We start from the raw sequence: 25,000 nt of genomic DNA, 5'->3' as shown, positions 1-25,000 counted from the left end.
TATTTTTATTACATGTATCTATAACATCCATCTTCTTCCGCTTATCCGAGGTCGGGTCGCGGGGGCAGCAGCCTAAGCAGGGAAGCCCAGACTTCCCTCTCCCCAGCCACTTGGTCCAGCTCTTCCTGTGGGACCCCGAGGCGTTCCCAGGCCAGCCGGGAGACATAGTCTTCCCAACGTGTCCTGGGTCTTCCCCGCGGCCTCCTACCGGTCGGACGTGCCATAAACACCTCCCTAGGGAGGCGTTCGGGTGGCATCCTGACCAGATGCCCGAACCACCTCATCTGGCTCCTCTCGATGTGGAGGAGCAGCGGCTTTACTTTGAGCCCCCCCCCCGGATGGCAGAGCTTCTCACCCTATCTCTAAGGGAGAGCCCCGCCACCCGGCGGAGGAAACTCATTTCGGCCGCTTGTACCCGTGATCTTGTCCTTTCGGTCATAACCCAAAGCTCATGACCATAGGTGAGGATGGGAACGTAGATCGACCGGTAAATTGAGAGCTTTGCCTTCCGGCTCAGCTCCTTCTTCACCACAACGGATCGATACAGCGTCCGCATTACTGAAGACGCCGCACCGATCCGCCTGTCGATCTCACGATCCACTCTTCCCTCACTCGTGAACAAGACTCCCAGGTACTTGAACTATATATATATATATATATATATATATATATATATATATATATATATATATTGTAACTATAACAATTTATAAATATTTGTATTATATTCTAAACAATAAATTGGACTTAACGCTACTTTCCTGTTACCAAAAAATGGAAAATACATTCAGAAAGTATTAAGTTAATCTTTTATGTCAACCTGTTTCTGCATAATATAATACTTAGATCCATAACTTAATGAGTGTTAGTATCCAGTATCTGAACCTCGACTACATTATGTACAGTATTTATTCTACTAAAATAATAACATCAAAACAAAAATGATAAATGAATATAATTTAATTTTAAAAAATCCCTCATTTTAAAATAAAAACTATTCCATTATCTTTTTTAACCCTAACTAATAATACTATTGAACTAAAAACCTGAATTTTTTGAACTTGTTTGAAATTTAACTCCACTTTTTTAATATTGCCACAAAAAAATGCTAATAAATTAAAACCCAGTAAAAATGCTAACTGAATATATTTATTTAAACATTGCCTCATTTTTAAACAAAAACAATCCAATTAACTTTTTTGCCCCCCAACTAATAATATTATTGAAATAAAAACCTGAAATAAAAACAATTTTAAACTATATTTGTATTCTATTCTAAACATTAACTTGGACTTAACTCCACTTTTTTTAATAATGCCACAAAAAATGCAAATAAATTAAAACCCAATAAAAATGCTAAATTAATCAAATTTAATAAAAAAAAAATCTCTAATTTTTAAACAAAAACAATCCCATTATCTTTTCCCCCTAACTAATAATACTATTGAAATAAAATCCTGAAAAAATATATATTTTTAAAACTATATTTGTATTCTATTCCAAACATTAACTTAGACTTAACTTCACTTTTTTAATAATGCCACAAAAATGCTAATAAATTAAAACCCAGTAAAAATGCTAAAAGTATCTAATTTAATTTAAAAAATCCCTTATTTAAAAAAAACAAAAAAACAATCCCATTATCTTTTTTCCCCCTAACCAATAATACTATTGAAATAAAATCCTGAAAAAAAAAAAAAATTTAAAACTATATTTGTATTCTATTCCAAACATTAACTTGGACTTAACTCCACTTTTTTTAATAATGCCACAAAAAATGCAAATAAATTAAAACCAAATAAAAATGCTAAATGAATCTAATTCAATAAAAAAAATCCCAAATTTTTAACCAAAAATAATCCCATTATCTTTTTTCCCCCTAACCAATAATACTATTGAAATAAAAACCTGGAAAAAAAAATAAATTTTAAACTATATTTGGAATCTATTCTAAACATTAACTTGGACTTAACGCCACTTTTTTAATAATGCCACAAAAAATGCAAATAAATTAAAACCCAGTAGAAATGCTGAATGAATACAATTTAATAAAAAATTCCCTCAGTTTTAAACAAAAACAACCCCATTCTCTATTTCCCCCCTAACTAATAATACTATTGAAATAAAATCCTGAAAAAAAAAATATTTTTAAAACTATATTTGTATTCTATTCCAAACATTAACTTGGACTTAACGCCACTTTTTTTAATAATGCCACAAAAAATGCAAATAAATTAAAACCCAGTAAAAATGCTAAAAGTATCTAATTTAATAAAAAAAATCCCTTATTTAAAAAAAAACAAAAAAACAATCCCATTATCTTTTTTCCCCCTAACCAATAATACTATTGAAATAAAATCCTGAAAAAAAAAAAAAATTTAAACTATATTTGTATTCTATTCCAAACATTAACTTGGACTTAACTCCACTTTTTTAATAATGCCACAAAAAATGCAAATAAATTAAAACCAAATAAAAATGCTAAATTAATCTAATTCAATAAAAAAAATCCCAAATTTTTAACCAAAAATAGTCCCATTATCTTTTTTCCCCCTAACCAATAATACTATTGAAATAAAAACCTGAAAAAATATATATTTTTAAAACTATATTTGGAATCTATTCCAAACATTAACTTGGACTTAACGCCACTTTTTTAATAATACCACAAAAAATGCAAATAAATTAAAACCCAGTAAAAATGCTGAATGAATACAATTTAATAAAAAAATCCCTCAGTTTTAAACAAAAACAACCCCAATCTCTTTTTCCCCCCGAACTAATAATACTATAGAAATAAAAACCTGAAAAAATAGATATTTTTAAAATTATATTTGTATTCCATTCCAAACATTAACTTGGACTTAACTCCACTTTTTTAATAATGCCACAAAAATGCAAATAAATTAAAACCCATTAAAAATGCTGAATTAATACAATTTAATTTAAAAAAAATTCCCTCAGTTTTAAACAAAAACAATTCAATTAACTTTTTTCCCCCTAACTGATAATACTACTGAAATACAATCCTGAAAAAATATATATTTTTAAAACTATATTTGTATTCTATTCTAAACATTAACTTGGACTTTACTCCACTTTTTTAATAATGCCACAAAAATGCTAATAAATTAAAAACCCAGTAAAAATGCTAAATTAATCCAATTTAATTTAAAAAAATCCCTCATTTTTAAACAAAAACAATTCAATTAACTTTTTCCCCCCCAACTAATAATACTATTAAAATAAAAACCTGAAAATAAAGATATTTTTAAAATTATATTTGTATTAAAACCTATTAAAACATTTTATTTTTAAAAATTCCCTCAGTTTTAAACAAAAACATTTCAATTAACTTTATTTCCCCTAACTGATAATACTATTGAAATAAAATCCTGAAAAAAAAAAAAAATTTTTTAACTATATTTGTATTCTATTCTAAACATTAACTTGGACTTTACTCCACTTTTTTAATAATGCCACAAAAATGCTAATAAATTAAAAACCCAGTAAAAATGCTAAATTAATCCAATTTAATAAAAAAAATCCCTCATTTTTAAACAAAAACAATTAAATTAACTTTTTTCCCCCCAACTAATAATACTATTAAAATAAAAACCTGAAAATAAAGATATTTTTAAAATTATATTTGTATTCTATTCTAAACATTAACTTGGACTTAACTCCGCTTTTTTAATAACGCCACAAAAAATGCAAATAAATTAAAACCCAGTAAAAATGCTGAATTAATACAATTTAATAAAAAAATTCCCTCCGTTTTAAACAAAAACAATCCCATTATCTTTTTCCCCCCTAACTAATAATACTATTGATATTTTTTAAATTATATTCCAAACATTAACTTGGACTTAACTCCACTTCTTTAATAATGCCACAAAAAATGCAAATAAATTAAAACCAAGTATTAAGTTTAATTAATATTTGACGTGAACCTGTTTCTGCATATTGTTGTATTTCAGCACAAAATATAATAACTAGATCCATGACTTTTTGAGTTTTAGTATTCAACATGCCAGTCTCATCTACTAATAAAAACATGATTTATTGTCATATTAGGTTCGTTTAAATGATAAACAGCATTTACAATGATTTAAAATAAAAGTTGTGGAATAGTTTTCGTGCATGGAAACAACTTAAGGCATTCTTACTTTGAGTTACAAAGCATATTTTCATGAGGTTCCATATTGCAGGATGAAGTTATTAAACAGTTAAAAAACAACATTTAAAACTAGTTTTTTTTGTCACTTATTTAGCTTAGTGTTGATGAGGTGTGTCTGTGGTACAGTTGAAGCATTGTTGGAGTCAAACATGACAACATGAGCACTGCTGCTATTTGTTACTAATAATATTGGACAAGCCAGGCGAGGCTCCACCTTCAGCTTGTCGATTATTTTTGTCTGTTTGTGCTTCACTGAGGAGAGGAGGCACTCATCCCGATACGCCCACACTACACCTTCTTGTGTGAAGGAATGATAGGAGTCCTAAGTCCTGCTGGAAGTCCTGGCCTGGTTCCTACCGGCTTTGGAGTTACTTGGCGGGGGAGACTTCCAGATGCAGTGTGTATCTATGAAAAGTGTGTGTGTGTGTGTGTGTGTGTAAGCGTGATCACAGCTTGGGCTGTTTAGACATCTTTGTCTTCAGGTTCTCTGCCAACTTGTCAAGGAACTGGAAGGTGTTCAGGTAGTCAGAGCGCGTCACCCTGTGAGCAGAGGAGACGTTATTACACTTTATTTATTTACCGCCAGTATTCTTGAAAAGGGGTTTTAAAAAAGTGACATTAAGGTTGTGTAGTGCAGACCACTGACCACTAGAAGGCAGTCATGATACAAGCAACTTAAAGATGAGGTGAAGATAATTATACAGAATAAAGGTTCTAATAATCAAGAAAAAGTATGTATCATGTAACACAAATAAAGTTGTACGTCTTTAAGAAACATACTAGTATAATTTTGCATGTTTCCCCCTTATTAAAAGTGAAGACATTTGTTACCAGAAATGAAATTACGATCTTATGAGGAAAAAAAGTGTGACTGTTCTCAAAAATAACAGGCAAAAAGGGTGTATTATTTAAAAAATAAAGGCATATCTTAATTTAAAAAAAAGTTGCAATTTGAAAATACCAAAGTGTTATTTCTTTTGTGAAAAAAAAGTCCTAATCTTACAAGAATACAGTTGTATTTTTTGTCTTTAGAAAACCTAATAGTAGTTTGACAAAAACAAAGTTGTTGTTGTAAAAGTGTCTAAGATTATTAACTTTTTTTGAGGATTTTGTCAAGTTACTTTTTAGTATAAAAACATACTTTATCTCACACAAATCTTATGAGGATAATAGTCCTATTTTTACTGACTATTAAGAGAATAACGGTTAAAAAATATGTAATCCTAAAAAAAAGTTATTAGGAGGCTAAAAAGTGGTATTTTTTAAAAACCACGGTTCTGTTTTGTGTGTGAAAAAAGGCGTTATTTTTATAGTATTTAATTAAAAATTTTTAGAAAACAATTGTAAGAAACGTGGGAAATCTTAGATGAATATATTTAGATTTTTCACACAAATATTTGGAAAATAGTCATGTTTTATGAATTTAAAAAATGGTACTATTAAGAGAATAAAGTTTAAAAAGGTGTAATCTTACAAGAAAAAAGTAGGATTTTTTTCAAGGGGAAAAATTGTAATTTCAGAAGACCGAGGTTGCATTTTTTTTCCAAAGGAAAAAGGCATCATTTTACAAAAAAAAAGTTATATTTTTGTTGTCATCCATCCAACCATCCCTTTTGCCCCTCTCGGAGTCGCGGGGGTTTTAGATAAATAATATTATATTTCTGAGCATCTTATCAAGTTTCACTTTAGTATAATTTATTTAATTTTTTTTCACACAAAACTTCTGAAAATAGTCATGTTTTCTATGGACAAAAGTGGTACTAGTAAATAATAAAGGTAAGAAAATATGTAATGAAAAACAATTTTTTTCAATAGGCTAAAAAGTGGTATTTTTTTGAAGACCAAGGTTCTGTTTCTTGCGTTAAAAAGACGTTTTTTGTTCAATTTAAAAAAAATAATTGTAAGATGTGTGGGAAGTCTTAGGTGAATAAAGTTAAATTTTTTCACACAAATATTTAAAAAATCTTCATGTTTTATCAAATAAAAAAAATGCTACTATTAGGAGAATAAAGGTTAAAAAGGTGTAATCTTACAATAATAAAGCTGGATTTTTTTTCAAGGTGTAAAACTTGTAATTTCAAAAGACTAAGGTTGCATTTTTTTCCAGAGGAAAAAGGTATATTTTACAAAAAAAGTTGTATGTTTTTAGAAGTGTGCAAATCCTTGGATAAATAATATTATATTTTTGAGCATCTTTTTAAGTTTCACTTTAGTATACAATAAAACTAATTTATTTCCACGCAAATCTTCTGAAAATAGTCATGTTTTCTATAAACAAAAGTGGTACTAGTAAGAGAATAAAAGGTTAAAAAAAAAGTGTAATCTTAGAGAAGCTCGATTTTTTTTTCAAGGCGGAAAAAGTTGTAATTTTAAAAGACTAATTTAGTTTAGTTTTTTTGTAAGAAAAAAAGAGAACGTTACAGGAATAAGGTTGTTTGTTTTTTTTATAAGGGAAAACAAGTAGGAGGTTTTTTGTTTTTTAGAAAAAAGTAGTAAAAAGTGTACAATGTATAAAAAATTTTTAGTTTTACACAAATCTTTAGAAAATAGTTGTGATTATTTTAAATAAAAAGTGGTACTATTAGGAGATTAAACGGTTAGTTAAAAAATATGTAATCCTAAAAAAGTTATTAGGAGGCTAAAATATAATATTTAATTAAACATTTTTAAAAAACAATTGTAAGAAGCGTGGGAAATCTTAGATGAATATATTTAGATTTTTCACACAAATATTTGGAAAATAGTCATGTTTTATGAATTTAAAAAATGGTACTATTAAGAGAATAAAGTTTAAAAAGGTGTAATCTTACAAGAAAAAAGTAGGATTTTTTTCAAGGGGAAAAATTGTAATTTCAGAAGACCGAGGTTGCATTTTTTTTTCCAAAGGAAAAAGGCATCATTTTACAAAAAAAAAAGTTATATTTTTGTTGTCATCCATCCAACCATCCCTTTTCTACCGTTTGCCCCTCTCGGAGTCGCGGGGGTTTTAGATAAATAATATTATATTTTTGAGCATCTTATCAAGTTTCACTTTAGTATAAAATTGTTTTTATTTTCACACAAATCTTCTGAAAATAGTCATGTTTTCTATGGACAAAAGTGGTACTAGTAAAATAATAAAGGTTAGAAAATATGTAATGAAAAACAATTTTTTTCAATAGGTTAAAAAGTGGTATTTTTTTGAAGACCAAGGTTCTGTTTCATGCGTTAAAAAGACGTTTTTTGTTCAATTAAAAAAAAAATATTGCAAGATGTGTGGGAAGCCATAGGTGAATAAAGTTACATTTTTCACACTAATATTTAAAAAATCTTCATGTTTTATCAAATTAAAAAAAAATGCTACTATTAGGAGAATAAAGGTTAAAAAGGTGTACCGTAATCTTACAATAATAAAGCTGTATTTTTTTCAACTTGTAATTTCAAAAGACTAAGGTTGCATTTTTTCCAGAGGTAAAAGGCATATTTTACAAAAAAAAGTTGTATGTTTTAAGAAGCGTGCAAATCCTTAGATAAATAATATTATATTTTTAAGCATCTTATTAAGTTTCACTTTAGTATACAATAAAACTAATTTATTTCCACGCAAATCTTCTGAAAATAGTCATGTTTTCTATAGACAAAAGTGGTACTAGTAAGAGAATAAAAGGTAAAAAAAAAAGTGTAATCTTAGAGAAGCTCGATTTTTTTTTCAAAGCGAAAAAAGTTGTAATTTTAAAAGACTAATTTAGTTTAGTTTTTTTGTAACAAAAAAGAGAACGTTACAGGAATAAGGTTGTTTTTTTTTTATAAGGGAAAACAAGTAGGAGTTTTTTTTGGGTTTTTTTTTAGAAAAAAGTAGTAAAAAGCGTACAATGTATAAAACATTTTTTAGTTTTACACAAATCTTTAGAAAATAGTTGTGATTATTTTAAATAAAAAGTGGTACTATTAGGAGATTAAACGGTTAGTTAAAAAACATGTAATCCTAAAAAAGTTATTAGGAGGCTAAAAAGTGGTATTTTTTAAAGACCAAGGTTCTGTTTTGTGTGTGAAAAAAGGCGTTATTTTTTTATAGTATTTAATTAAATTTAAAAAATTTAAAAATTGTAAGAAGCGTTGGAAATCTTAGATGAATATATTTAGATTTTTCACACAAATATTTTGAAAATAGTCATGTTTTAGGAATAAGAAAAATGGTACTATTAAGAGAATAAAGTTTAAAAAGGTGTAATCTTACAAGATAAAAGTTGGGGTTTTTTCAAGGGGAAAAATTGTAATTTCAAAAGACAGAGGTTGCATTTTTTTCCAAAGGAAAAAGGCATAATTTTACAAAACAAAATTATATTTTTGTTGTAATCCATTTAACCATCCATTTTCTACCGTTTGTCCCTCTCGGAGTCGCGGGGGTTTTAGATAAATAATAATATATTTTTGAGCATCTTATCAAGTTTCACTTTAGTATCAATTTTTTAATTTTTTTTCACACAAATCTTCTGAAAATGGTCATGTTTTCTATTGACAAAAGTGGTAAATATGAATATGAATATGAAATGAAAAACAATTTCTTTCAATAGGCTAAAAAGTGGTATTTTTTTGAAGACCAAGGTTCTGTTTCTTGCGTTAAAAAGCAGTTTTTCGTTTAATTTAAAAAATGAATTGTAAGATGTGTGGGAAGCCTTAGGTGAATAAAGTTAAATTTTTCACACAAATATTTAAAAAATCGTCATGTTTGATCAAATAAAAAAAAAGCTACTATTAGGAGAATAAAGGCTAAAAAGGTGTAATCTTACAATAATAAAGCTGGATTTTTTTCAAGGTGTAAAACTTGTAATTTCAAAAGACTAAGGTTGCATTTTTTCCAGAGGAAAAAGGCATATTTTACAAAAAAAAGTTGTATGTTTTAAGAAGTGTGCAAATCCTTAGATAAATAATATTATATTTTTGAGCATCTTATTAAGTTTCACTTTAGTATACAATAAAACTAATTCATTTCCATGCAAATCTTCTGAAAATAGTCATGTTTTCTACAGACAAAAGTGGTACTAGTAAGAGAATAAAAGGTTAAAAAAAAAAAGTGTAATCATAGAGAAGCTCGATTTTTTTTTCAAGGTGGAAAAAGTTGTAATTTTAAAATACTAATTTAGTTTAGTTTTTTTGTAAGAAAAAAGAACGTTACAAGAATAACGTTTTTTTTTTATAAGGGAAAACAAGTAGGAGGTTTTTTGGTTGGTTTTTTTTTTAGAAAAAAGTAGTAAAAAGCGTACAATGTATAAACATTTTTTTAGTTTTACACAAATCTTTAGAAAGTAGTTGTGATTATTTTAAATAAAAAGTGGTACTATTAGGAGATTAAACGGTTAGTTAAAAAATATGTAATCCTAAAAAAGTTATTAGGAGGCTAAAAAGTGGTATTTTTTAAAGACCAAGGTTCTGTTTTGTGTGTAAAAAGAGGTTATTTTTATAGTATTTAATTAAATAAAAAATTTTTAAAAATTGTAAGAAGCGTAGGAAATCTTAGATGAATATATTTAGAATTTTCACACAAATATTTTGAAAATAATCATGTTTTATGAATAAAAAAATGGTACTATTAAGAGAATAAAGTTTAAAAAGGTGTAATCTTACAAGATAAAAGTTGGGGGTTTTTTCAAGGGGAAAAATTGTAATTTCAAAAGACAGAGGTTGCATTTTTTTCTAAAGGAAAAAGGCATAATTTTACAAAACAAAGTTATATTTTTGTTGTAATCCATTTGACCATCCATTTTCTACCGTTTGTCCCTCTCGGAGTCGCGGGGGTTTTAGATAAATAATAATATATTTTTGAGCATCTTATCAAGTTTCACTTTAGTAAAAAAAAATTTTTTTTTTCACACAAATCTTCTAAAAATTGTCATGTTTTCTATAGACAAAAGTGGTAAATATGAATATGAATATGAAATGAAAAACAATTTCTTTCAATAGGCTAAAAAGTGGTATTTTTTTGAAGATCAAGGTTCTGTTTCTTGCGTCAAAAAGCAGTTTTTTGTTTGATTAAAAAAAAAAATTGTAAGATGTGTGGGAAGTCTTAGGTGAATTAAGTTACATTTTTCACACAAATATTTAAAAAATCTTCATGTTTTATCAATTTTTAAAAATGCTACTATTAGGAAAATAAAGGTTAAAAAGGTATAATCTTACAATAATAAAGCTGGATTTTTTTCAAGGTGTAAAACTTGTAATTTCAAAAGACTAAGGTTGCATTTTTTCCAGAGGAAAAAGGCATATTTTCCAAAAAAAAGTTGTACGTTTTAAGAAGCGTGCAAATCCTTAGATAAATATTATATTTTTGAGCCTCTTATTAAATTTCACTTTAGTATACAATAAAACTAATTTATTTCCACGCAAATCTTCTGAAAATAGTCATGTTTTCTATAGACCAAATTGGTAAATATGAATTCTGAATATGAAATGAAAAACAATTTATTTCAATAGGCTAAAAGGTGGTATTTTTTTGAAGACCAAGTTTCTGTTTCTTGCGTTAAAAAGCAGTTTTTTGTTTAATAAAAAAATAATAATTGTAAGATGTGTGGGAAGTCTTAGGTGAATAAAGTTAAATTTTTCACACAAATATTTAAAAAATCTTCATGTTTTATCAATTTTTAAAAATGCTATTATTAGGAAAATAAAGGTTAAAAAGGTGCAATCTTACAATAATAAAGCTGGATTTTTTTTCAAGGTGTAAAACTTGTAATTTCAAAAGACTAAGGTTGCATTTTTTCCAGAGGAAAAAGGCATATTTTACAAAAAAAAGTTGTACGTTTTAAGAAGCGTGCAAATCCTTAGATAAATAATATTATATTTTTGAGCATCTTTTTAAGTTTCACTTTAGTATACAATAAAACTAATTTATTTCCACGCAAATCTTCTGAAAATAGTCATGTTTTCTATAAACAAAAGTGGTACTAGTAAGAGAATAAAAGGTTAAAAAAAAAAGTGTAATCTTAGAGAAGCTCGATTTTTTTTTCAAGGCGGAAAAAGTTGTAATTTTAAAAGACTAATTTAGTTTAGTTTTTTTGTAAGAAAAAAGAGAACGTTACAGGAATAAGGTTTTTTTTTTTTTTTATAAGGGAAAACAAGGAGTTTTTTTTAGTTTTTTTTTTTAGAAAAAAGTAGTAAAAAGTGTACAATGTATAAAACATTTTTTAGTTTTACACAAATCTTTAGAAAATAGTTGTGATTATTTTAAATAAAAAGTGGTACTATTAGGAGATTAAACAGTTAGTTAAAAAATATGTAATCCTAAAAAAGTTATTAGGAGGCTAAAAAGTGGTATTTTTTAAAGACCACGGTTCTGTTTTGTGTGTGAAAAAAAGCGTTATTTTTATAGTATTTAATTGAATAACAATTTTTTTTTAAATTGTAAGAAACGTTGGAAATCTTAGATGAATATATTTAGATTTTTCACACAAATATTTTGAAAATAGTCATGTTTTATGAATAAAAAAAATGGTACTATTAAGAGAATAAAGTTTAAAAAGGTGTAATCTTACAAGATAAAAGTTGGGGGTTTTTCAAGGGGAAAAATTGTAATTTCAAAGGACAGAGGTTGCATTTTTTTCCAAAGGAAAAAGGCACAATTTTACAAAACAAAGTTAAAATATTTTTGAGCCTCTTATTAAATTTAACTTTAGTATACAATAAAACTAATTTATTTCCACGCAAATCTTCTGAAAATAGTCATGTTTTCCACAGACAAAAGTGGTACTAGTAAGAGAATAAAAGGTTAAAAAAAAAAAAGTGTAATCTTAGAGAAGCTCGATTTTTTTTTCAAGGAGGAAATAGTTGTCATTTTAAAAGACTAATTTAGTTTAGATTTTTTTTTTAACAAAAAAGACAACGTTACAGGAATAAGGTTGTTGTTGTTTTTTATAAGGGAAACAAGTAGGAGGTTGGAAAAAGCGTACAATGTATAAACATTTTTTTAGTTTTACACAAATCTTTAGAAAATAGTTGTGGTTATTTTAAATAAAAAGTGGTACTATTAGGAGATTAAAAGGTTGAAAAATGTGCATTAAACACACTGCTCTGTTTTCGCCTTATCTGTCACTTAAAGTCAATTGTATTTATGAAGTGCTTATCACAGATTAAATCACAAAGCGCTGTACAAAACCTAGGTGAATTAAAGCAGCAATTAAATTAAAACAACAACATAAAAGGATAAAAAAGATCAAAATCTTATCTTACTTTGAAAGCCCCTTGATGCAGATGGCCAAATCCTTGGTCATGAAGCCGGCCTCGATGGTCTCGATGCAAACGGCCTCCAGCGCCTCGGCGAACACGCCCAGCTCCTTGTTGTTGTCCAGCTTGGCCCGATGGAGGAGGCCCCTGGTCCACGCAAAGATGGAGGCTGCGGCGACAGAACGACACGTGGTGAATACATCTCGCCGGCGTCCTTTCAAAAGGGCAAACTGTGTGTGTTTGCTACCGATGGGGTTGGTGGAGGTCTCTTTGCCCTGCTGGTGTTGCCTGTAGTGGCGCGTCACCGTGCCGTGCGCCGCCTCCGACTCCACGGTGCGTCCGTCGGGACAGATCAACACGCTGGTCATCATCCCCAAGGAGCCGTAGCCTGTTGGCGAAGAAGACTTGCTAGCTAGGGATGGGTAACGTTAACACTTGAACCGATACGGTACCGATTCCCGGCACCTGGGAATCGATACCGATACTGATCAGTACCAATGTGAATGCGAGTTAATAAATATTACTTGTTTTTGATACTAAAATTAGATTTTTTTATTGCAACATTTAAAAATGAGCTGATTATAACAGCTGTCCAGTTGTTTTATCTTGTTTGATTATCATCATATTATCATTTGCAATGACATTAAACTGCAATTACAGTTGCAAGTCCAAGACGTTAGATGGCAGTAGTATATGGTTAGTGTTTTTTTTGTTGCACCCTAAAAAGTAGGGATGTCCGATAATGGCTTTTTTGCCGATATCCGATATTGTCCAACTCTTAATTACCGATACCGATATCAACCGATACCGATATATACAGTCATGGAATTAACACATTATTATGCCTAATTTGGACAACCAGGTATGGTGAAGATAAGGTCCTTTTTAAAAAAATAAAATAAAATAAAATAAGATAAATAAATTAAAAACATTTTCTTGAATAAAAAAGAAAGTAAAACAATATAAAAACAGTTACCGTATTTTCCGCACTATTAGCCGCACCTAAAAACCACAAATTTACTCAAAAGCTGACAGTGCGGCTTTTAACCCGGTGCGCTTTATATATGGATTAATATAACGATTCATTTTCATAAAGTTTCGATCTCGCAACTTCGGTAAACAGCCGCCATCTTTTTTCCCGGTAGAACAGGAAGCGCTTCTTCTTCTACGCAAGCAACCGCCAAGGTAAGCACCCGCCCCCATAGAACAGGAAGCGCTTCTTCTTCTACTGTAAGCAACCACCCGCCCGCGTAGAAGAAGAAAAAGCGCGCGGATATACCGTACGTTTCATTTCCTTTGTGTGTTTACATCTGTAAAGACCACAAAATGGCTCCTAATAAGCGTCAGGGATCCGGTTCATGAAAAGACGCAATCTCTCCATCCGCACACGGATTACTATTTCACAGCAACTGATATTCCTGTGAACCGCACTGTGGATACAACGGGAGCACGTACGGTGAATATTCGCACCACAGGGAATGAGAAGTCATCCTTCACTGTGGTTCTAGCTTGCCATGCTAATGGCCAGAAACTTCCACCCATGGTGATATTCAAAAGGAAGACCTTGCCAAAAGAGACCTTTCCAGCCGGCGTCATCATAAAAGCTAACTCGAAGGGATGGATGAAGAAAAGATGAGCGAGTGGTTAAGGTAAGTTTAAGTTTACGCGAAGAGGTCGGGTGGCTTTTTTCACGCAGCTCTGTCCATGTTGATATACGTATGTTTGTGATTGCACATTTGCGTACATTTTGGGAGTGAACAGAGTTGTTAGAACGCTGGTTTTTAATATATTATTAAAGTTTGACTGACCTATCTGACTGTTTTTTTGACATTCCTTTAGCGCAGTTAGATGCGGCTTACAACACCGGGCGGCTTATAGGTGGACAAAGTTTTGAAATATGCCGTTCATTGAAGGCGCGGCTTTTAACCCAGGGCGCCTTATGGTGCGGAAAATACGGTACATAGAAACTAGTAATTAATGAAAATGAGTAAAATTAACTGTTAATTAATCATGTGTGCTTACGGACTGTATCCCTTGCAGACTGTATTGATATATATTGATATATAATGTAGGAACCACAATATTAATAACAGAAAGAAACAACCCTTTTGTGTGAATGAGTGTAAATGGGGGAGGGAGGTTTTTTGGGTTGGTGCACTAATTGCAAGTGTATCTTGTGTTTTTTATGTTGATTTAATAAAAAAAAATTAAAACATTTTTTTTTTTAAACCGATACCGATAAAAAAAAAACTATCATTTTTGATATTACATTTTAAAGCATTTATCGGCCGATAATATCGGCATTTATCGGCCGATAATATCGGCCATCTCTACTAAAAAGTGTTAATACTCTCAGTATTGTACTTAATACTAACTAGCTGCTTGATTGTAACGTGCATCTTAGTTGTACTTTAGAGGTGTTGATATCCCCATGTAAAATCGTTAATGCTCATCAGTAGCATGTCAATAGCAAAGCCAATATATATTAGCATCAAGCTAAGACATTTTTGGAAAAGTGGACCCTTACTTTACTTAGGTTGGAGTGTTTTTTGAGTCGATTTCCTTGTTGGCATTGAGAATTGCAACATTACACTGCAAAAACTGAAATCTAAGTAAGATTAAATATCTCAAATAAGGGTGATATTTGCTTATTTTCTGTCTGATAAGATAATTCTTCTCACTAAGCAGATTTTATGTTAGAGTGTTTTACTTGTTTTAAGGGTTTTGGTCCTAAAACTTGGGGCGGTGTAGCTCGGTTGGTAGAGTGGGCATGCCAGCAACTTGAGGGTTTCAGGTTTGATACCCGCTTCTGCCATCCTAGTCACTGCCGTTGTGTCCTTGGGCAAGACACTTTACCCACCTGCTCCCAGTGCCACTCACACTGCTTTAAATGTAACTTAGATATTGGGTTTCACTATTTAAAATGCTTTGAGTCACTAGAGAAAAGCGCTATATAAATATAATTCACTTCACTTCACTAAATGATCCCAGTAAGATATTACAGCTTGTTGCTGAGATGTGATGACCTATATTGAGTAAAACATGATTGAAACTAGAATATCAACTGTTGCAAAGCTGTGTCATCAACACTCACAAGTAAAAAACTACTTTTTTAAAGTAATCATTTCTTATTGCAAGCATGAAAAAAAAATCATGATTTTGACACAATTGTGTCTCATAATTAAAACAGATGACAGCCAAATGGACTTTGCTGTTTTATTTTCAATGAAACAATAGAAAACATGTACTCATATAGTAGTACAGTTGGCACAGTACAGTAAACTGACAGTTAATATTTAAACATTTAACATTTCAAACTATTTTGAGCAGAAATAGTTCATGCACATTCAGATAAATTCCTCAAAATTACAATTAAAAATTTTTTGGGGCGGGGGCCAGGCTGTATATATGCGCACTAATTGACTGAAAGAGCACGCACTTGGCACGATGATGTCATGTTATCGATGGAAAAATGCATTTTTAGACAATATGATTTGCCTGAGCGGCTAGGAGACCCCGAGAGTAACAAGCGGTTGCCTTGTTGCCTTTCCATTAAGAACAATAAATGACTTTTTAGTATAAGTTTGCTGGTTTCAAGAAATGTAATGCCGAGCGCATATCATTATGTCAAGATAATGGCACTAGCATTTACTTCATTTAAGAATATTTTTCAACATATTGAGCAAAAAAGTCTTTTTTTTTTCTACCAAGAAAAGTGCACTTGTTATTAATGAGAATATACTTATTTTAAGGTATTTTTGGGTTCATTGAGGTTAGCTAATTTTACTTGTTTTGGAAAGTCTTGACAAGCCAAATTTTCTTGTTCTATTGGCAAATAATTTTGCTTAGTTCAAATAAAATACCCCTAATTTTTGTATATTTTTTTCTTGTTTTTGAACACTGACTTTTTGCAGTGTACCTACAGGTTGTTTGGCTGAGTCTGCTCTCAGTGCTGCTGGAGTGATCGCCAACGGTACTGTAAAATGGCACAGTTGGATTTTACATCAATCTGTGCCCAGCAGGACCATCGGGATTCGGTCAGTGCCAAAAAAGTAGCGGATTCGGTACCCATCTCTATTGCTAAGAGGATTTCACATGTGTGTGCCGTTGTGTCGTCTTCATGGACCACTGACCTTGTGCCACGGAGTCGGACTGGACGTCCCCGTCGTAGTTCTTGCAGGCCCAAATGAAGCCGCCGTCCGATTTCATGGCCTGGGCCACCATGTCGTCGATCAGTCGGTGCTCGTACCAGATGCCCTTGGCCTCAAACTGAGGGCGGTATTCCCTGAGGAAACACAACAGTGTGAACAAAAGAGCACTAAAGCTAGAATGCCATTAGCTAAGAGTAGGGGTGTAACGGTACACAAAAATTTTGGTTGGGTACGTACCTCGGTTTAGAGGTCACGGTTCGGTTCATTTTCGGTACAGTAAGAAAACAACAAAATATACATTTTTTGGGCTATTTATTTACCAAATTTGTAAACAATGGCTTTATCCTTTTAACATTGGGAACACTATAATAATTCTGCCCACGTTAATCAACATTAAACTGCCTCAAGTTTTTGCTCAGATTAAATAAAATGACAAAACTTTTCTTCTACATATAAAAAGTGCAACATTAAACAGTTTCAAGTCAACTCATCATGCTTAATTTATTACAGCATTTGGGAAGCCTGTAGTTGATTTTTATTACGTAAATGTTATATTTTTATCAACATGTGATAGCAGGGACCCTGCCATTCAAAACTAGGCTGCTGCATTACTAATGATTAATGTAACTATAGCTGAAAAAAATGGTACAATAGCAATAGGAGAGACTATTCATCCCTGAACACCATGGAGTTCATGTAGGCTTTATGATGCACTTACATTATTATATCAACTATCAGAGACAGAAACTCTTCATTTAACATAATGTCCTTTTTTTGCTGCTTCAACACAGCTAAATCAACACAGAAAAAGGTAAAGTGAAATAACAGACAGACAGGGCTTTGCTGTCCGTAACACACACACACACACACACACACACACACACACACACACTCACACTCACACTCACACTCACACTCACACACACACACATACACATACACATACACAGAAAAATTAGCTAACGTTACGCTAAAAGCGAATTAGCCTTCACCTCAAGCCAGGACTACGAGCGAGCTGAGCTGCCGTTTATATTTCTAGAACGTCAATGGGCTCATAGTGATGTTACTAGTAGTTGACTGGGAGGTGTTTATTATCATTTGGGGAGAGTCCGCTGCCTGATGATTACCTGCTAAACGCTAAGCACTGACTACATGCGCTCTGAATACGCACTGCTGATTGGCTGTTACCGCTCTGTGTGTAACCAATCATATGGTTGTGTGGGTGGGACAATGCTGGGTGCTGTGTAGAGGACTGACAGAGACAGAAGGAAGCAGAGGCGGCTACTTAATATGTTCGTGTGGAAACTCGTTCGGTACACCTCCGAACCGAACTGAAACCCCAGTACCGAAACGTTTCAATACAAAGACTTGTACCGTTACACCCCTAGCTAAGAGTGTCAAAATAAGTTTATTTTTTATATTCCGTCCATTATTCTCCATAGCGGGGTTTTAGTGTATATGAAAGACACAACTGCGTGTTCGTACTTCTCATAGATCTCCTGGAAGATGTCCTTGAATCGCCCGTCGTACTTCTTCAGGATGGTGTTCTTGGTGCTGAGGTAGAGCGGCCAAGATTTGGTCAGGGCCATCTGGAAGGAGCTGTGAGCAAAGTCCTTGATGGATTTGTCCGTGTTGTACATCCCCAACGCCACGCCGCCCGTGCCTGCACGCAAATATACACACATCGACTAAAGGTTTGCGTGTACTAAAAAACACGTGCAAACTTGATATCGCACACAAAGCTGATCTGTTAAACTTGTCCGTAGAGAATTGCGTCGCTCAAGTGAGCAAAATAAGAAGCACAATCCATTTAGGGGTGTCCAAAAAACGGCCCGCGAGCCCACCGACGTCTTACAGAAGCGGTCCGATAGCTGCCATTTTTTCGTCCTTTGATGACTCCATGAAGTAACTCAAGTCAGTGACAATTGATTCTACGTCCATAGGAATAACATGCACAGCAATTACTTACATGACCCAATCCAATCAACCTTTTCTAGTCATGGTGCAGAAAAAAAGAATTCAACCAGCACAAACATGGTCCCAAATAACACAACGAGCTCATTGAAGTTTGTGGATATCATAAAAAAAATTCCGATCAATATAATTTTTTTTTTCTAAATTACTGTATTTTTCGGACTATAAATCGCAGTTTTTTTTCATAGTTTGGCCGGGGGTGCGACTTATATTCAGGAGCGACTTGTGTGTGAAATTATTAACACATTACCGTATAATATCAAATAATATTATTTAGCTCATTCACGTAAGAGACTAGACGTATAAGATTTCATGGGATTTAGCGATTAGGAGTGACAGATTGTTTGGTAAACGTATAGCATGTTCTATATGTTATAGTTATTTGAATGACTCTTACCATAATATGTTACGTTAACATACCAGTTGGTTATTTATGCCTCATATAACGTACACTTATTCAGCCTGTTGTTCACTATTTTTATTTATTTTAAATTGCCTTTCAAATGTCTATTCTTGGTGTTGGCTTTTATCAAATACATTTCCCCAAAAAATGCGACTTATACTCCAGTGCGACTTATATATGTTTTTTTTCCTTCTTTGTTATGTATTTTCGGCCGGTGCGACTTATACTCCGGAGCGACTTATAGTCCGAAAAATACGGTACACCCATTTAAATCTAGAGATGTCCGATAATGGCTTTTTTGCCGATATCCGATATTCCGATATTGTCCAACTCTTAACTACCGATTCCGATATATACCGGTACAGTCGTGGAATTAACACATTATTATGCCTAATTTTGTTTTGATGCCCTGCTGGATGCATTAAACAACGTAACAAGGTTTTCCAAAATAAATCAACTCAAGTTATGGAAAAAAAATGCCAACATGGCACTGCCATATTTATTATTGAAGTCACAAAGTGCATATTGGGTGTATATTGTAGCGTCCTGGAAGAGTTAGTGCTGCAAGGGGTTCTGGGTATTTGTTCTGTTGTGTTTATGTTGTGTTACGGTGCGGATGTTCTCCCGAAATGTGTTTGTCATTCTTGTTTGGTGTGGGTTCACAGTGTGGCGCATATTTGTAACAGTGTTAAAGTTGTTTATACGGCCAACCTCAGTGTGACCTGTATGGCTGTTGACCAAGTATGCATGCATTCACTTGTGTGTGTGAAAAGCCGTAGATATTTTGTGATTGGGCCGGCACGCAAAGGCAGTGCCTTTAAGGTTTATTGGCGCTCTGTACTTCTCCCTACGTCCGTGTACACAGCGGCGTTTTAAAAAGTCATAAATGTTACTATTTGAAACCGATACCGATAATTTTGAAACCGATAACGATAATTTTCGATATTACATTTTAAAGCATTTATCGGCCGATAATATCGGCAGTCCGATATAATCGAACATCTCTATTTAAAATGCAAAACACTGTCTCCATTGCTTTGACAATAAACCTTAAACAGTAAAACTATAAACAAACTGTATCAGTCGGAACTTTGACCTTTCCGATTGTGGATGTAAAATTTGTAACATCGATAATTGTAGAAAATGTTCTGAAACAATGGATACATAAATAAAACACAGTAAAATAAAAGTCTTGTGACTAGCAACTAGCCCAGGGTGTAACACACCTTCCTCAAAGTAAACTGGGAGTATTACAAAAATGAAATAATAATCAAATGAAAAAACATACTACATCCATACTAGTCAGCCTGTGCCACATCGCACTTCAAATATTGAGGCTTCATCACATCACAGATTTCTTTAAACCATATTCAACAATGTTTTTGGTCCAAAATTAGGTATATTAAGGCATACAAAATAGATAAACAAACTAATAATACATTAATACTACAAAAGTGTTGGCCACTAGGTGATACCAAACCAATCAGAGAGCGTTGTTCAGTATCGTGGCCACTGATTGGCTCAGCCTTAGGCAGCATTACTAAATGGGGATAAAGGAGTGTAAGGGTGACTCAAGTGTGTTATTTCATGTCTAGAGGGCTCTTGCAATGTTAAGAAACAATTTTTAAAAGATCATAAATAGTTTTTTTATGCTTTAGCTATGAAAATATTACATTTATTTTTAAGGATTTCTACTTTGCGAAAATCCGTTTATCGCCGTCATGTTTGGAACCAATTAACAGCCATGCACATATAAATACAACTTGACCACATAAAACTGAACTAAATATAATAAAATACTAGGGGTGTAACGGTACACAAACATTTAGGTTCGGTACGTACCTCGGTTTAGAGGTCACGGTTCTGTTCATTTTCGGTTCAGTAAGAAAACAACAAAATATACATTTTTGGGTTATTTATTTACCAAAAATATTTTTCTTAGTGGAATATTTGATGTGAAGTAATGGGAACCTTGGATAGGTCAATAATTCATAATAACATTGATTTTGATTCAATATTATGTTTTGAGCAATGACAGTTTGAAAGAAAAAAAAAACAGCTTTGTTTTATTAGTCAACATTGCAACTTTTTCTAAATTACATTTAACCTTTAAGCTTTTTTATTTCACATTTGTTATGTTTTTGTTTATTTTAATAGTATTTTTAGAATGTGCCGTGGGCCTTTAAAACATTAGCTGTGGGCCGCAAATGGCCTCCGGGGCACACTTTTGACACCCCTGCTATAGATAATAAAAAATTAAATCTGATAAATCTATGGATAAAAAGCAGAGCCTGGCGACGCATGCGGAACCCCCGTACCGAAACGGTTTAAAAAAAATACACGTACAGTTACACCTCTATAAAATACAATTTAAAAAAAGCTTTGATCCCCTTTACAAAGTGGAGTTCATATACGTAGAACAATAGCCATCCATCCATTTTCTACTGCTTATTCCCTTCGGGGTCGCGGGGGGCGCTGGAGCCTATCTCAGCTACAATCGGGCGGAAGGCGGGGTACACCCTGGACAAGTCGCCACCTCATCGCAGGGCCAACACAAATATCAGAAGTTATAATCGTTGAATGCTTGAACGCACACACAAACCTACCTTCAAAGTTGTGAACCACAAACTTCACTGCTTCGCCACTAGAGGGCGTGTAGATCATCTCCACTTTGCCCGGCCCAGGAACCACGAAGTCTGTGGCTTTGTACTGTGTTGGAAAAAAAACAAAAAAAACTCAATATTAGCAGCACATGACAGACCAACGTGTACAGTTATGAACCCTCCCTGGTTGCTTACTGTAAGACACACAGCCATGCTTTCACAGACAATTACACAACTGTCTACCATGTGACTTTTCACCTACATACTTCCTGCCCTGTTGACTATGACTGAACTCAGCCCGCGGGGACGGAACATGGCGGTTCAAAGGACAGCTGATGAAATATAATCTTTGACCGTGCGTCTCCTGACGGTCGGATGATGCCTGCAATAACCGCAGCTCACGTAGAACACAGTGAACAACTGGTTATGCATTAAGTTCAAGTGGGACTATGTCTTGTTGACTTGTTCTTTGGAACAGACGGAAACACCTGGTGGGCCTCTGGTACCGTTCCCAAGTGGTTCACATCCTATCTCTCAGAAAGAAAATTGAAATTAAATGAAAAGGTATGGATACAAGCTCCTCAAAGCCCACCACTATCACATGTGGTGTCCCTCAAGGATCTATTTTAGGTCCTATTCTTTTTAATACTTACATGGAAGTGGAATGATTGGACTTAAACAAGGCTCTTCTATGATAAAATATTCTTAAGGGACAATACTGCAAGACGTAAACTTAGATATACTTTAGAGTAGTCAGTGTTCAGCTTGGGCAGCTGTATAGATTTACGGCAAAGGGAAGCACAATTTTATTTTTCAAGCTGATACAGGTACCGATAGCTTCCTCCTTCTCGAGAGCTTTGGGGCAGCTTCTTTAGCAGCAGGTGTCTTTGTCGGATTTTAAAACACTGTTTGGCATTTCATGTGGCTGATAAGGTTTGATGTGTTGAAGCTCGATGTTTTTCCCCCCCCCTCTCCTCGCAGAATGCTTATAGAACATTTTGCGCAAGTAGCACACGAAATGCCATTCTCTGAAACAGTGAAAAAGCCCCACACGATCGACACCATGTTTGTTCACACTAGGGATGTGTGATATGGCCTAAAAGTATTACTACGATAACGACACGATATATTATTTCGTATTTAAAACAATAATAGAAGTATTTCTAAATGGATTACAAAGGCTCCTAATTTAGAGGCTTATGTATTCGGTAACAATATAACAATATTTTGTTAAAACTAATATTATTCTACTTGCTAATTTACCTTTATTATCTGGTTACAACAGTAGTAACATGTTCCTACCCACACTTCTGTTAAAATGTAATAATCACTTATTCTTCTGTTGTTTGGATACTTTACATTAGTTTTGGGAGATGCTACAAATTTCGATATCGATCCAATACCAAGTAGTTACAGGGACAGTATTGGCCTTACCAATGTTCATACTTAAAATGATCAGGATCCTTAAATGATGCAGTTTTGGATTACAACTGTAATCTGACAAAAACACAGGATGACAGTGTAATATCAATTAATATTGATATTATTTGATTATTCCTTTATATTACATTAAAATAATCATAAAAAAGTCAATAGAGTAAAACAAATAACCTTAATCAATCAATCAATCACTTTTATTATTGGCTATTTATATTTTCTTAAGACTATTATTATGTGTGTGTAATTGCGTGAATGACAAGTCTGTGCAGATTGTTGTTTTTATGTGTGGTAAAGCATTTTACTGGAGCAATTTCATTGTATTTTTAATGCAATAACAAAGGGTATTCTATTCTATTATAACAAAAAAAAAGCAAAAACTATTTTTGGCTTTTATTTCCTGAGTTTGTAAACAATAACAAAAACGATAACAACTATTGATCTAATCACCATAGTATCGACCATATACTGACGCTATACTTGGTATCGTTACTGTCAATATTTTGATCAATGTGCCCACCCCTGTTTACATTATGGCATGTTTAGCTATTACTCATCCTCTAGTCCTCCAGTGATAATGTTACTTGTGAGGAATACAGTTTATTTGCTGTAATGGAGGCAAGGATTAGTGATTTAGAAGCTGCACTGAGGATACTACTGTGCGTTAAGGATGATTTTGTTCGCTTGTCGCAATTAAATTTGTGGGACGCAGCTAGTGTGTGTCATCAACATGCAATATAACGATAGTATCAAAAGCTCTATTGTCATCCAAATGTATATCATTGATATCGGCAATATTATGTAACCCTAGTTTACACTGTGAGTTTGGGGGAAGTTTACCACAGGTTTACAGCACGGCACGCAGTAGAGAAGGAGCGCTTGATTTGCTCACCCTAACCCACCTACAGCACAGTTTGGGTAATCTCGCCTCATTGGAGCAGTTAATCTTTATTATCAGTGATGTCATAATTCCTTTTGGCCAAATAGTAACTTTTACTATCCAATGAAAATGAGTCAACACGTAGCCATCTGGCAACACAGGTGAGTACCAAGATAAGATAATAGATAATAGACGTAACAGTTTAACTTGCATTGCGTGGCGCAGTGGAAGAGTGGCCGTGCGCGACCCGACGGTCCCTGGTTCAATCCCCACCTAGTACCAACCTCGTCATGTCCGTTGTGTCCTGAGCAAGACACTTCACCCTTGCTCCTGATGGGTGCTGGTTAGCGCCTTGCATGGCAGCTCCCTCCATCAGTGTGTGAATGTGTGTGTGAATGGGTAAATGTGGAAGTAGTGTCAAAGCGCTTTGAGTACCTTGAAGGTAGAAAAGCGCTATACAAGTACAACCCATTTATCATTTATTTGCTATGATGCATTTGCAAAAAGTGATTAAAAACACATAAATCTAAACACGTACGTTTAGAAATACCAGTGTACTTTCGTCTATCGTATTTTTTTATTTTTCGGTTCGGTACGTACCTCGGTTTAGAGGTCACGGTTCGGTTCATTTTCGGTACAGTAAGAAAACAAGAAAATATACATTTTTGGGTTATTTATTTACCAAATTTGCAAAATCTTCCACCAAAAATATTTTTCTTAGTGGAATATTTGATGTGAAGTAATGGGAACCTTGGATAGGTCAATAATTCATAATAACATTGATTTTGATTCATTATTATGTTTTGAGCAATGACAGTTTGAAAGAAAAAAAAACAGCTTTGTTTTATTAGTCAACATTGCAACTTTTTCTAAATTACATTTAACCTTTAAGCTTTTTTATTTCACTTTTGTTATGTTTTTGTTTATTTTAATAGTATTTTTAGAATGTGCCGTAGGCATTTAAAACATTAGCTGTGGGCCGCAAATGGCCTCCAGGGGCACACTTTTGACACCTCTGCTATAGATAATAAAAAATTAAATGTGATAAATCTATGGATAAAAAGCAAAGCCTGGCGACGCATGCGCGTTTATCATAACTCTCTCTCTCTCTCTCTGTCTCTGCCCCTCCCTCACCAATGCTGCTGTGCGCACAATTTGTTTTGTTTTTAACCCCTT

At 33.0% G+C, this 25,000-nt stretch overlaps 1 protein-coding gene across 1 annotated transcript in view; it reads right to left on the bottom strand.

Annotated features, from left to right (window-relative positions):
* Window positions 1-4,044: 4,044 nt before the first annotated feature.
* idh1 (isocitrate dehydrogenase (NADP(+)) 1) overlaps window positions 4,045-25,000 on the bottom strand; it is a 29,936-nt gene continuing 8,980 nt past the window's right edge. The window contains exons 4-9 of the mRNA XM_061970815.2: window positions 21,511-21,613; window positions 18,013-18,190; window positions 16,510-16,661; window positions 12,624-12,764; window positions 12,383-12,545; window positions 4,045-4,720 (exon numbers count right to left, since the gene is read on the bottom strand). Of these exons, the coding sequence (XP_061826799.2) occupies window positions 4,627-4,720; window positions 12,383-12,545; window positions 12,624-12,764; window positions 16,510-16,661; window positions 18,013-18,190; window positions 21,511-21,613 (831 nt within the window). The 3' untranslated portion in view covers window positions 4,045-4,626. The remainder of the gene's footprint in view (window positions 4,721-12,382; window positions 12,546-12,623; window positions 12,765-16,509; window positions 16,662-18,012; window positions 18,191-21,510; window positions 21,614-25,000) is intronic.

Source organism: Nerophis lumbriciformis, linkage group LG13, assembly GCF_033978685.3.
Source record: "Nerophis lumbriciformis linkage group LG13, RoL_Nlum_v2.1, whole genome shotgun sequence".
Lineage (NCBI taxonomy): Eukaryota > Metazoa > Chordata > Actinopteri > Syngnathiformes > Syngnathidae > Nerophis > Nerophis lumbriciformis.
Note: the sequence above shows the minus strand (reverse complement) of the source record. Positions and strands in the feature narration are given on the sequence as shown.